At 30.6% G+C, this 15,290-nt stretch overlaps 2 protein-coding genes and 1 long non-coding RNA gene across 3 annotated transcripts; all 3 read left to right on the top strand.

The window, feature by feature from the left end:
* Positions 1-1,657: 1,657 nt before the first annotated feature.
* Positions 1,658-2,992, top strand: LOC131651504 (uncharacterized). Its single transcript, XM_058921166.1, has one exon. It carries the CDS (start codon positions 1,658-1,660, stop codon positions 2,990-2,992), a length of 1,335 nt encoding a protein of 444 aa, XP_058777149.1.
* A 1,922-nt stretch (positions 2,993-4,914) lies between these two features.
* On the top strand, positions 4,915-7,939 carry LOC131651498 (uncharacterized). Its single transcript, XM_058921160.1, has 3 exons — positions 4,915-6,337; positions 6,410-6,525; positions 7,730-7,939. The coding sequence occupies exons 1-3, from the start codon at positions 4,915-4,917 to the stop codon at positions 7,937-7,939; spliced, it is 1,749 nt and encodes a 582-aa protein (XP_058777143.1).
* A 3,568-nt stretch (positions 7,940-11,507) lies between these two features.
* Positions 11,508-12,793, top strand: LOC131614388 (uncharacterized). Its single transcript, XR_009287644.1, has 5 exons — positions 11,508-11,654; positions 11,808-11,890; positions 11,967-12,044; positions 12,138-12,188; positions 12,635-12,793. It is a non-coding gene; the product is annotated as an uncharacterized LOC131614388 (long non-coding RNA).
* The last annotated feature ends 2,497 nt before the right edge of the window (positions 12,794-15,290 follow it).

The following is a 15,290-nucleotide window of genomic DNA, read 5'->3' as shown; positions in this document are numbered from 1 at the left end:
AGTATTGTTATTTATTATAATTATATAGTACACTCTTAGAGTGTGTTTGGATGTAGCATTTTAATGAGGGAAAGTAATGTTTTGAGAGAATTTAAAATGATTTGACCAAAATCTATTGTTTGGATACAAAAATGAAGAATTGATAAAATGATGGAAATTTATGGAGTATTTCATCTAAGTTAAATTTAATCATTTTGAAATGACACCAAAAACCAAAGAATTTGAAATTCCTCTCATGTTCCATATAATGTATTTGTTATTATTATTTCTTCAAATTTTACAAATTGGTCCTCATATTTTCGAAAATTATAAAATTGACCCCAAAAAATTTTAAAAAATTATAAATTGATCCTTAATAATTTTTAAAATTTACAATTTGGTCCTTCAAATTTTTAAAAATTGCAATTTGGTCCCTACTTTTTAATTTTTTAATTTGGTCCAAAAAATTTATATTTTATAAAAAAATACCCAAAAAATCTAACAATGAATTACCTTAATACTTCATCCAAACAAAATAATTTAAAATGAATGGATTTCAATTGAATCATTTGAATTGCTTCGAATTTTAAATTCCCTTAAAATTTCTAATTACCTCATCCAAACACACTCTTAGAGTGTGTTTCGATGAGGTAATTAGAAATTTTAAGGGAATTTAAAATTCAAAGCAATTCAAATGATTCAATTGAAATCCATTCATTTTAAATTATTTTGTTTGGATGAAGTATTAAGGTAATTCATTGTTAGATTTTTTGGGTATTTTTTTATAAAATATAAATTTTTTGGACCAAATTAAAAAATTGAAAAGTGGGGACCAAATTGCAATTTTTAAAAATTTGAAGGACCAAATTATAAATTTTAAAAATTCTTAAGGACCAATTTGCAATTTTTAAAAAATTTTTGGGGTCAATTTTATAATTTTGGAAAATATGAGGACCAATTTGTAAAATTTAAAGAAATAATAATAACAAATACATTCTATGGAACATGAGAGGAATTTCAAATTCTTTGGTTTTTGGTGCCATTTCAAAATAATTAAATTTAACTTAGATGAAATACTCCATAAATTTCTATCATTTTAACAATTCTTCATTTTTGTATCCAAACAATGGATTTTGGTCAAATCATTTTAAATTCCCTCAAAACATTACTTTCCCTCATTAAAATGCTCCATCCAAACACACTCTTAAATTGAAACAAAAGAGATTTTGTTTTATTTAATATACATGATTTATTTGAGAGATCAAGACTCTTTTTGACGGGAAATTTAAAAGAAAAGAATTATGTAACTATTTTATCCTCAAATTCAGGCGGTTTTAAAATTCATTCATTATTTTTCTGAAAATAATTGCAAATTAATTTTAAAAAATGCATTAATAAATGTTTGTATTTTCGGAAAAAAAAATATTTTTTTTGATTTAGTACAGAAGGTGTAAATGACCTATTTTTTGTCAGGTAAAATCAAACCTTGATTTGTTTTTGTATTGCAACCAAAATCTTTGGGAAAGTGGTTTTTGAATATATCTTGTTAGTTTTCGTTGAAATTGAATTATAAAATATCCATTAAGTATGTTGAAGTTATAAAATATCTAAACCTTAATTTAGTTTGTTTCACACTTCACCCAATCCTTACTCCTCAAAACTTTGGAAAACGGCACCAATGAAAAAGAAGAAGAGAAGTTTTCACAAATCACCCTTCTTCTTCACTAAGATAAAGAGGAAGAAAACTTGTCTCGAGCATGAACACGAATTTTATTTACCTGATGATTGTTGGGAGCATGTTTTCAAATTCCTTATCAACCACAAGCTAGACTTTAAGTCTCTATCCCTCGTTTCGAAACAGTTTCTCTCCATCACCAACCGACTCACATTCTCTATTGCTACTCGCAATCCAAAACCTTGTTTTCTCAATCGCTTCTTCCGTAGATTCCACAACCTTAATTCCCTTTGCCTCGAGTTCCGCTTTCGTGCTCTCGACGCACGCGTTGCTTCCGTTCTGCGAGACAGACCTACATTGAAATCTTTATCCGTTTCAAAAATTAAGTTAAAGGATACAAGTTATGTGACTTCACAGTACATTAATTCCTTCGTTAGTTTGAAGGGTTTGAATTGTCTTAAGTTCTGTGATTCGCAAATCTCAAATGATTTGCTCTACTCTATTGCAAGGGAAGGTCTTCCTTTGAAGAGCTTTGTTCTCGATAATTGTATCGGCTATTACTATGATGGACTTTATTTTTTATTATCCAAATGTAATGGGATACAACATTTGGGTCTTCGAGCTGATTTCTTAAAGGACCCTCATATTGCCGAGCTATCTTTGTTTCTTGGTGGTTTGACGTCTATAAATTTTAGGAAATGTTGGAACCTCACAAACTCAGCCTTGTTTGCACTAGTTAGGAACTGTCGTTTACTTACTGAGGTCACACTGGAGAGCATTATAAGAAAGAGTGTAGAGAGTTCTGATTCTTTGAAGAATTTATATGTGAACCCTCGATTAAAGTTTCTAAGTTTGACTCACAATTTCTATATAGAAGATGAAAGCATCGTATTGTTAGCTTCCATTTTCCCCAATTTAGAGCATCTTGATTTGAGTTATTCTGATCTCATATCTGATAAAGGTATTTGTCAAGTTCTAAGTAGATGTCCTAATATTAGGCATTTAAACTTTACTAATGGTAATAAAGTGAGAGGACTTAAAATGAATTTTATAGTTTCTCAACTGGAGGTGTTGGACTTGTCATCTACTGTTGTTGATGATGAAACACTCTATTGGATCTCAAAGAGTTGTCGTGGACTTTTGAAATTATTATTGTCATTTTGCCATTATATCACTGAAAAGGGAGTGATGCATGTGGTTGAAAACTGCACACAATTGAAGGAGGTCAATTTGAGTTATTGTAAAAAAGTGAATGTTGAAGTTGTTGTCTCAATTATTTTATCAAGACCGTCATTAAAAAAGAGGAAACTCATCATCTACAAAAGTTTAAGTTTCTAAAATATAAGATGTTTTTTATTTTTAAATTTATTTTGCTTATTTTTAAATATCAATGTAATGCACATATTTGAGTGTTTTATGAAGTTTTAAGTTTTAATGTTTTTCTTTACACTTTCTTAAATTATATTACATGAACTAAATTTGTGTCATACTTATTGTTGTCTTCATTGGCAACATGGGTGAATGAACTAAAAAAAATCATGTTTTACTTTTTAATCAGAATTGGTTTTTGGATATAATTTGTTAAGGATTAGAAATTAAGTCTTAGTTTTATCATAGACATGTCATACAGTATGGTGAAAACAAAATGATACTTGAATTAAGATATGACAACAGTTTACCCCTGTAATATGAGTGTGTTTTGAAAAGTACAGAATCAAGGAATTTTCCAAAATATTTTTTTGGGTTAATAGTAGTTTATCCCCTGTAATATGAGTGTGTTTTGGTTTACCCCTTACCATTGTCAAAGGCAGGTTTTGGCAACGAGTTTTTGAAAAAACTGTTGCCAAAAAGTTGGGAGGGGGAAAAATAAAATTCGCTAACATTACAGGGGGTGAATTACTATTAACCATATTTTTTTGATAAACAACTTGCATTAATAGGAGAGTACTAGGGTCACATTAACCTAAAATACAAAGGGCCAAAGAGACTACATAAACAAGCTCGCCCACCTTACGTACTCATACTCAGTATACAATCCACTGGATTTTGACACCACTCATAAAAATTACAACACACCTTTCTTTTTGACCCTATTGCTAACCATTTCCAAGAGAACATTTTAACGTTAAACAATAAAAGCCCCACATCCACAACACCTCCTTTGAATATTATCTGATTCCTACAATGCCATATGCATCAAGACACTAACACACTGATAGCCATAATGCCACAGCTCTCTTCCTCTTAACCCTCGTCAGCTTCAAATTTTCTATAACCTTTCTAAGATGTTCAACACAATTTATGTCCAACATCCTATCAAGGTGCAACCACAAGTAAAATTTCTCTCATAAAACACACACAATCAGACAAGACATCATGACATGATCTATATAGTTTCCATCTCCGAATCACACAATACACAATAGCATTCCTCTACGTTAGCAATAATTCCGCGAAAAGGTTGAACTGCAATCTTTCTATTTTCTATAACGTTTCCAAAACATTACTCAATCGTTGATTTCTATTTGTGAAAAGGTTAAACGGGTTGGAATCTTATTTCCAATCGTTTACTGTTGATTACCAGAGTTGGAGGATATATCCTATGCAATGTATAATATAGATAGTGGCTTATAGATTTTGGTTTGTATTAGTTGTTGCGGTTTTTGTTCAAAGTGTTAATGTGACTTTATATTTGTAATTCTTCGGGTATTTTGGTTGTTTCGGTTTATTATGCTGGAAGGATTTTTTGGGTGCTTAATATATCATTTTTGTTTCTTAAGAAAAGACATAAACTAGATATATTAAAACAAAAAAAAATCAATTTTATTTATTATAGTGATGGAGGAGAAATAATAAATTTTAATATTATTTTAAAGATTAAATGTATAAGCATCTTATACTTTAATGTTATTTACTATAATTATATAGCAAGAGTATTAAAATATTTTAAAGATTAAATTTGATATTTATAATAATGACCGAAAAGAAATAATAGATTTTAAATAAATTTTATTTGGTAAATTGATAGTAAATTGATCTAATAGAAATGCAACAATAAATAATTGTGTTATGAAGAGATTTTATTTTGTTTTATTTGGTATGGAAGGTTTTAATAACCTATTTTTCCGTAAGCTTAAAACAAACTTTGCATCCAATTTGTATTGCAACTAAAAAAAAATTTGTTTTTATAAAACCTTCTTCAAGTTCATAACCTAACGTAACCCCTCAGCCAAAACCATCACAAAATTCTTCCAATCAATATGAAAAGCAAAAGAAAATCTCTCAAATTTTCAAAACAAGAATTTCATTATTTACCAGATGAGTGTTGGGAATTGGTATTTAAATTCCTCAAAGAAGATGATGAAGACAATTTCAAGCTTCTCTCAACTGTATCAAAACAGTTCCTCTCCATCACTAACCGTCTCCGATCCTCTCTCACTCTCTACTATCCATTCCTCCCTAACCTTTTCCAAAGATTCACCAATCTCATATCCCTCAACCTTACCTGCTTCCACGGTGACCTCAACATGTTTCTCTCTCAAATCTCTTGTTTTCAACTCAACCTTACATCACTCAATCTCTCCGATAAACCCACAATTCCCGCCAATGGATTGAGAATTTTCTCCAAAAATATTACAAACTTGACTTCTCTCACTTGTTCCAACTTATATTCTATCAAGACCACAGACCTCTTACTCATTGCCGATTGTTTTCCTTTACTCGAAGAACTCGACCTCAGTAATCCCAAAAAGTGCCGCGGTAAATACCTCAAAAAGCTAGAAGCTCTTACACTAGCACTTCTCAAACTCCGTAAGGTTAACCTCTCTGGTCATAGTTATATCAACGATAAAATGATTTTCCATTTGTTTAAGAATTGCAAGCATCTAGAAGAGGCCAACTTGTATTGGTGTTTTAAAATAACTATTGCAGGCATGGCGTTAGCTCTCTCTGAGAGACCTTCATTGAGGTCTTTCTTCTTTTCCAGATTTAGAACTATTACTCCACCTTTCATTGACTCTTTAGTGCGTTTGAAGAGTTTGACTTGTCTTGATTTGTTTTTTCTTAATATCTCTGATGAGTTGCTATCCAATATTGCAAGGGAAGGTCTGCCTCTGAGGAGAATTGTCCTCCAACGTTGCACCGGCTATAGCTATGTTGGAATCTTTAATTTATTATCCAAGTATCAACATATACAACATTTGGATCTTCAAAATGCTAGTTTCTTAAATGATGAACATGTTGTTGAATTGTCATTATTTCTTAGTGAGTTGGTGTCTATAAATCTTAGCAAATGTAAGAAGCTCACACAATCAACATTGTTTGCACTTGTTAGAAACTGTCCTACACTTTGCGAGATCAAAATGAAAGCTATTGGACGAGAGAGTATACATAATACAAATTCTTGTATAGACTCTGGTGTATACCCTCAATTGAAGTATCTGGTGTTGGGTTCTAATTCATGGTTAAGTGACGAAAGCATTATAACGTTTGCTTCTATTTTCCCTAACTTGCAGCTCTTGGATTTGAAGGATTGTCACAACATTTCTGAAGAAGGTATTGGTCAAGTTTTAAGGAGATGCTTTAAGATTATGCAACTAAACTTAGCCCATTGTTCAAATGTGGAAACATTTGGAATAAATTTTGGAGTTTCTAAATTAGAGGTGTTAAACTTGTCATTTACTGACGTTAATGATGAAGCACTCTATGTGATCTCAAAATATTGTTGTCAACTTTTACAACTGAACCTTCACTATTGTGATTATGTCACAGAGAAAGGAGTGAAGCATGTGATAGATAATTGCACACACCTGAGAGAGATCAACTTGGGGTGTTGCGATAACGTGCATTCAAAATTTGTTGCTTCAATGATGGTATTAAGACCATCATTGAGAAAGATAACAACTCCACGTCATTGTTATTTAAGCAAGAAAGAGAGAAAAGTCTTCTCGTATCATGGATGCCTTATTTGCCAACATTAGGAGAGCGCCCTGTTAAAGTTTAAGAATGTAAAATGTTTTTCTTGTATCATGTAAGCCAACATTAGGAGAGTGCCCTGTTAAAGTTTAAGAATGTAAGATATTTTTCTCGTATCATGTAAGATGTTGGAATAGGAAAGATAATAATTTAGTTTACAAATCATATTTGATTTCTATTTTGATTCAACATGCAAATTAACTCTATGTTTTATTGCTATGGTTTGGTGTCGGTATTATTTTTTTTTGTAAGCAAATTATATTAATAGGTAGAACTAAGGGTTCTCCAACCATAACCCTATGTGTTATGATTGAATATTAGTACAAAATGTGTCTACATAAATTGATGGTGTTTTGAGTGCTGAAGCTTTCTGTCATCTCGATAGTTGCACCGACTATAACTATGATGAATTTTTTCTTTTATTATCCAAGTGTAATGGGATACAACATTTGGGTCTTCGAGCTGATTTCTTAAAGGACCCTCATATTGCCGAGCTATCTTTATTTCTTGGTGGCTTGACGTCTATAAAACTTTCGGAGTGTTGGAACCTCACAAACTCAACTTTGTTTGCAATCATTAAGAACTGTCATTTACTTACCAAGATCACACTGAGAAACATTATAAGAAAGAGTGTAGAGAGTTCCGATTCTTTGAAGGATTTGGATATGAACCCTCGGTTAAAGTTTTTAAGTTTGACTGACAATTTCTTTATAGAAGATGAAAGCATCATATTGTTAGCTTCCATTTTCCCCAATTTAGAGCATCTTGATTTGAGTTATTGTGGGCTTTTGAAACTATTATTGTCATTTTGCCATTATATCACTGAAAAGGGAGTGATGCAGTTGGTTGAAAACTGCACATACTGAAAGAGGTTGATTTGAGTTACTGTGACAAAGTGAATGCTGAAGTTGTTGTCTCAATTATTTTATCAAGACCATCGTTAAAAAAGAGGAAACTCTTCATCTACTAAAGTTTTAGTTTCTAAAATATAAGATTTTTTTTATTTTTAAATTTATTTTGCAGAGAAATTACTTTTTTATTTTTAAATATCAATGTAATGCACACACTTGAGTGTTTTATGAAGTTTTAAGTTTTAATCAGCCTCTGTACAGTGTTTGGGCTAGTAATCAGCCTCTGTATTATGCCTATCCGGAGCTGTTTGCTAATGCGCGGGATGACGCTATTTCAACCGCAGAAATTGGTCATTTCTCGGCTGGTGGCTGGCAGAAAACAGCCGCTGAGCTGTTCCAAAACAACAGTGAATCTGGCTTTTTGTGGTTGGAAGTGTGCGACATTTTACAAGATTTTTAGCCCATTGAAGGAGCGTTGGACAGTTACAGTTGCAGCGGCAATCCGAAAGGTGTTTTCACGGTTAAATCATGCTTCGACAGATTTTTTGCAAAGCTAATAGGACAGTTACGGTTGATTTTCTTTGAAAGGTAAAAGTGCCTCCAAAGATTATTTTTTTGGGTGGAGAATTTTTTACAATAGAGTAGCAACCAAAGGACCAATTATTAAAAAGAGACATTTTGTTGAAACGGGGAGATCAACCTTGTGTGTTTTGTCTTTCGGAGGACGAAAATTTATCGCATTTTTCAGGGGACTGCACCGTTGTCTCTAGTATATGGAGGAAAGTGTTCAATTGGATTGGTCTATTAGACAGTTTATCCTTGGAGGAGTTTGTGGGGTTCTATGATTTTTCTCAAAAGGTGAAGATCAAAGCTAAGAGGACTACGATAGTGGTCATTTGGTTAGCTACGATTTAGAGCATTTGGATTAGGTGTAATGCGATCATTTTTAGGAATGAGTCGTATAGCTTCACCGAGTGCATGTCGGGAGTAGTTTTTTTATCTTGGTCTTGGCTTCAATCCTATTATGTTCTTTCGGATAACTGTAATTTCCATGTCTGAAATATCCTTCATCTCAAGTGCTTTGAGAAGTAGGAGTTTTCCGTTTTGTTGTTGACGGTTGGAGTATCCATTATACTCCTCTCTTAATATCAGTTGTTTATTAAAAAAAGAAGAAGAAACCTTATGTTATTTTCATTGGAGAAACCTTAAAAAAATTAATAAATCATTAAATATAATCCCTAAATTATCATTCGTTCTTCAATCTGGTCTATAAAATTTATAAATATAAGAAAATATTTTGAAGTATATAAAATTCAAATAATTTAATTTTGGGTATTACAGTGTTATTAAAGATTAAATTGATATTATAAATATATTGATTTTTTTTCATTCAACCATTGGCTTATATATAGATATAAAGTGCTTATCATGTTTTATCGAAGTCGGAGGCTTCTCAACAATTCAATCATGTTTTATCAAAGTCATGGGCTCCTCAACAATTCAGTGAATCTCATGTTTGGTGGTCCAAAGTGACTATGTTAAAGGTTAATATTTTTGTTTGGCGGATATATCGTAACAGGCTTCTGACGAAAGATAATTTGGTTAGGCGTCAAATTATTAGTGTTGAAGAACAATTATGTATAGCAAAGTGTGGACAGGTGGAGAACAAAGATCATATATTTGTTCGGTGTGATTATTATGGAAAACTGTGGCCAATGTTATCTGGTTGGTTAGGGTTTTCATCGGTTACTTAGAGTAATTTACAGGAACAACATGACCACTTTGTGACATTGAATGTGTGGTCAAAAGCAGGATGGCCGTTGTGTGGATCATTTAAAAAATATGGAATCCAAAATACAAAGAACATAAAAGACTACATAAACCAGCTCGCCCATGTTACGTACTCAGTATAAAATTCATCGGATTTTGACACCACTCATAAAAATTACATCACGCCTTTCTTTTTGACCCTAATGCTAACCATTTCCAAGAAAACATTTTAACGTTAAACAATAAAACCCCATTTGCATATCAAGCTCTCATTAAAAACTCAATAAAAAAAACAAGTCAAATTTATGCAATCAATAATGGAACATAGCAAACTGAATTCGATGAAGCAATTGCATACCCACGCATAACATAGCAAATTCCTTACATTATATAAAAGAAAATAACTTACGCAATTATAATGTGCAGATTAATGAGAAAATATACATTTGTATCATTTAAAAGCAAAAGGAAATTTCTCAATGTAATTGGAAAAAAGTTCCTTCTCTATGGTGCTCCAACGTGGTTCTCTTATATCTGTCCATGATAATACCTTTGAAGGAAGTATTTGAATCTCTCTTAATTGTTTGCAGTTTTCTGACACATGCTTTACTCCCTGCTGTGTAACCTCGTGACAATCGTTGAGTGAGAGTTGCAAAAGTCGACGGCAAGCCTTTGCGATTATATAGAGTTCTTCATCATCAACTCTTGTATGGGATAACTTCAACATCTCTAATTTGGGAAATTCAAATTCAATGGACGAGTCGATTAAGATCAAACATTCCATATTACTCAAGTGGAGTATTTGTAGTAATGGAAAACAATGTGCAATGAGGAACAAGTGGTAGTTAGAGTCAAAATGAATGTTGGAACAAGTGAGAGAGGTCAAAGTTTTAATGTTTTGGGAGAAAGTTATCAAGCCATTGGCAGGAAAGTTGGATCGGTTGGAGAGATTGAGGGATGTAATATTCAAAGGAAAACGAGAGATTTCGTGGAGAAGACTGTTGAGATCGCAGTAGACTCGCGAGAAGTCGATGGAAGTGAGGTTGGTAAACCTTTGAAAGAGGTGAAGGAAGAAAGGTAGATTTGGATACAGGAGAAGAGTGAGAGAGAATATGAGGCGGTTGGTGATAGAGAGGAACTGTTTCGAGACGACGCTGAGAGACTTGAAGTCTTCGTTAAGGAATTTGAATATACATTCCCAACATTCTTCCGGTAAATAGAAATCATCTCGTAGTTCTGAAACTTGAACACAATTTCTTTTCCTTTGCATATTGTGGTGTTGATTTAAAAATAAGGGTTAGGGTAAAACCTTATATATAGATAGAGAGGCTTCTTGGTCTTCACGTCACAATTATAAGTGAGTTTCTTTTATCACAAAAATCAAAATACTTTACAAATCTATTATAAATATATAAAAAGTAAAGTATCTGGAAAAACCATAATTAACATTTTAATTACAAACTTAAACTATTCTAATTTCAGGGTTAAAATTGACTAATTGTATAATACTTGATTTATACTCCCTCCGTTTTTTATTATAAGTCGTTTTGGAAAAAAAATTTGTATTTAAATATAAGTCGCTTTACAATTCCAATGAATAATTAATGCTACTTTTCCTATTATATCCTTACATATTTATTATTCTCTCTTCTTTCAATTATATAAATTTATCTTTCATATGTCATAAATGAAGGATAATTTTGTAAAAACCTTCATAATTTCTCATTTTCATACAACAATTATTATTTTTTTTAAACTGTGTGAAAAGTCTAAAACGACTTATAATAAAAAACGGAGGGAGTATGGATTTGACAATAAATGCCGCCGAGGTGTCAACACCAAATTTATTCCAACTATTTTTATTTATTTTAATTATAATATTATTCCATTAGATGATTATGATTTCCAATAGCTATGTTTTATTGTTCCACTCCATTTGAAATTCAAAATCCTAAACCTAAACTTAAAAACTTATTTTTCTACGCATTATTAAAATTTTCTGTCATTACCTATGTTATTGCTATCATTATACTAACTTTACATATTTCAAGCAATTACAAATAAATGAGTATTAATAACAATTTTTCACATTTACACGCTATTTACACGCTAGGGATCTGAAAGGGAGGGTTTAGAGAATACAAACAACTAATCTTTCTCATCTTATTTTCATTCCTCCTCTCAATGTCCAATTTTTTTCGTTCAACCTCCAGTTGAAAAAATCTACAATCTGTGAAAACCCTTCTTCTTCTTCTTCTTCTGATTTTCCATATCAATACTAATTTATATAGTTGTGGTGTTTGTTTCTGTTTCCAGATCCAGAAGCCATAACACTCAACTTCACCGGCAAAGCCATAACATGTCGTGGATGCTCCGACAACAACGAAAGTCGCAAGAAAGTTTATGTGGGTCTTTTTTGTGTTTTGGACTCCCTTGATTTTCCATTTCATTTCAAATCAGAATTGATTTTCATACAGTGACCCACTTCTGACTCTTCTGCATTTCTATAATTTTCAATTTTCACTTCCGATTTTCTAATATAACTTTTTTGGTTTCAGGATTTGGCTTTATTTGAGTTGATATATTTATGTTGATTCTTGCTACGGGATGATTTATTGGGTTTACACCTATTGGGTTCAAAGTACGAGAATTTAAAATTTTTGTATGCTCTTTCGTTTCCATATTCCCTGACATTTGTTGTTTAAAATTTGTTGCAGTATTGTTCTATTTTGCATCTACTCACTGACAGTTATTATTAGTATTTGAATTCTTCAATTCGAGATGCAAAATCAGAGGTACATGTTTTTCATTGTTTAAATATTATATTTAAATTGCTTCGGTGTCGTAACTTAATTCTTAATGATAAGAAATATGGAAATTGGTTGCAGATCTTCATAATAGGTTGGTGGCCTTTTATGGGAAAAAAAAGCTAAATTAAGGTGGGAATGCTTCTTTGACTATGAAATTTCCTTTGTCATCTGTGTATACATTCACATGAGTATTTTTCTGCAAATATGTTGTCTTCACTTTTTTTCCCGCATGAATCATTTTGAAAGGTTTTTCTTTCTTTAATTGAATCAATATCCTTAAACTATCACAACTGAAATCTAAATTGTTCTATTTCAACTATTTCATCTTCCTGAATTATCATCTTTAAACTATTGAATTTAATTGAAATAGTTCATTCTGAAGCATAACTTTTGCCATTAAATTGTTTCATCTTCGTGAAACTTTTACAATTGCATTTTTATGATATATGCATTTTTATGATCTTCATATTTTTGGTTTCTAATGATGGTTAATTTCATAGCACTGGTGCATAACCTATTACAAGTTTCTATTATTATTGTTTGAGAAACACTATGAAATATTTTGATTGAAGTAGGAAGTCTTTCGGTGAAAATGTTGTCGGATACTTTGCATATTCGGAAAAAGGATTCAAGCAGCATCTCTGTGTATGATTGAATAGAAAATGGAGTTTAGAATCAGAAGCATTGGAATGAAATATATTGTACCGATGAAAACCATCATTGGAATTATAGTGATCGAGTTTAATTAGATTTCATTTTTCAAGTAATGAATCACCTATACTATAATAGGAATTTCTCTAATTTCACATAATGCAAATTCTTCATTAATGGCTTTTAGACATTTCCTTTTTCTGAAGATTGAGGACAACCTGATACTCCAACAATTAATTTATTTGTAGACATGGACAAATCGTGAATAGTTGCAAGAATGGAATTGAGTGTGTTGAAGAGTCAATCTTTTTTTTAGGTTTCATATTGCATTTGAAATATTATGAAATAAACTTCTAATTTTTTTATATTTATGTCGATAGATTAACTGTTTTTTTCCACGTGTTGCTCATATTCAGCTTAATTGTATTTTCATAGACAATAATATTATTTTTTTAAACATGTTTGAAAATGTAAATATTTTGTGTCTTCATTTATTTTAAGAAGTTTAAGTAAAAGATAAATAGTTTGACGGTAGCGGATTTAAACTTATAATCTAACAATTAAGAAATAATTTATACAATTTTTTTTTGTGATATTATAGTTTAATTTATATTCTAATTTACGCGACTAAATTACATATTGTAATTTATGTTCCAAAGTAAAAATGCAAAGTTGAAATTTTTTATAATAAAATTTGTATTCTAATTTAAACGGGTTAATTTATATATTTTATTGTAATTTTTTAAAAATATTTTGGTGGGTTGACTTAGGACTATATTGTTAAAGTAATTTATTGATAGTTATTTTAAATTTAATTTTGATGATTTAGTGCCATAAATCATACGTTTCTATGTATTTTTTTGGGTGTCATCTTATTATTTTTTATCAAATAATCATAATTTTTTTAATGAAGAATTAGTGAATTTTGCCAAAGTAGACCCAAGAGAACGCTTCACTAACTATTTTTACAATTATCATTTTATTTGATTATAGTACACATAACATAAAGTCTTATCGATACATCAAAAATAAATTTTGTCTTTATATAAAAATGTAGAAAATAATATACATTAATTGTAATTATTATGATTTTTTTTTGGACAATAATGAACATGAGCAATTGTTTAAATTTCCAATATAGAGTCATAAACATGTGATTTGATATTTTGATTATGATAATAAAACAATTATTTTAATATCCTTATTTAGAATGACATTGCGCGACCACACGGGTAGTTAATTTTTTTCATTTTTTTCATTTTTTTTTTCAATTTTAATCTTCAATTTTATTTGATTGACGAAAATAGTCTGTCTACTTTAAATTTAAAAAGTTTTGATCCTTTGTCACGTTTTAATATAAAAGTGATGATATTTTTTGATTTTTTTAATTTATATTTTTATTTACAAAATTTTACAATAAATTTATATATGATTTTTTGCTATTATGAATATTGTTATTGAAGATTAGGTTATACGTTTGATTATAATCTTCGTATTGAATTTGCATGAGCATATTTACATAATTTATTAAAAATTTTGACGGGTATTGTCCTATATTTTAGATTTGTAAAATTTATAAATTGAAAATTTGACGGAGAGTTGTCATACATTTTAGGTTTAGAAAAATAGACTAATATCTAAAATAGGTTTAATAAATTTTTAGAATTAACTCATTTGAATTTGCTGGTAGATGTGAACGTATCTGCGATATACCTCTATCTTTAAACTATTTACTTATCTATACAATTTACCTTTTTAAATATATAATTGATACATGTAATATGAATTCAGACGGGACCCGTGCGATAGCACGGGTTTCTTACTAATTTATCCATTAAAATATTTGACTAGTATCAAAATTTGCAGTTCCAAACCTTTTTTAAAAATAAAATATTAGATTTAAATTTAAATTTACAGCTAGCCTATGACTAGATAAGATTTGAGTTTGTAGAAGATTTTAAATTTTAAATTTCATATTTATAATTTATATATTAAATTTTGAAATTTTAAAAAAGATAAATCATAAGTTTTGAATTTTTGAAATTTGAATTTTTATTGTTTGAGAAGTTTTGAATAAATTTTTTTTTTGTAATCAAGAAATAATATTAAACGGAGAACTAAGGGTTCTCCAACCCGATTACAAAGGAGAGCGGGAAAGCCCGACAAAAAGAAAAATTACACACCAATTATCCTTACTATAGAAAGAAAAGAGGCTCCTTACTAAAATCGTAAAAAGAGTAATTGGGATGGGTAATCTTCCCGCAAAAAGACCATTTCCAAACCAAGAATTTGATGTTCCAAACGGTGTTGTTAATGCTCCAAGCTTCCTTCCGAAAACCCACTCCATTCCTAAGTAACCACAAGGCCCAAATAGTGGCAATCCACACCAAGTCCAATTTGCTATCTTTAACTTTACGCGAACGAAAATACAAGTGCCAATCCCAAAAATGCGGCATACACTTGTTATCCAAAAACTCCCCTTTACCAACCCACATAGCTATAACATTCCAAATCTTTTTACCCACCAAACAACCAAAAAAGTAATGATCCCTATCCTCGGATACTAGACCACACAAAACG

Source organism: Vicia villosa, linkage group LG1 (genome assembly GCF_029867415.1).
Source record: "Vicia villosa cultivar HV-30 ecotype Madison, WI linkage group LG1, Vvil1.0, whole genome shotgun sequence".
Classification (NCBI taxonomy): Eukaryota; Viridiplantae; Streptophyta; class Magnoliopsida; order Fabales; family Fabaceae; genus Vicia; species Vicia villosa.
The sequence above is the reverse complement of the archived record's forward strand: the minus strand, read 5'-3'. Positions and strand labels throughout refer to the sequence as shown.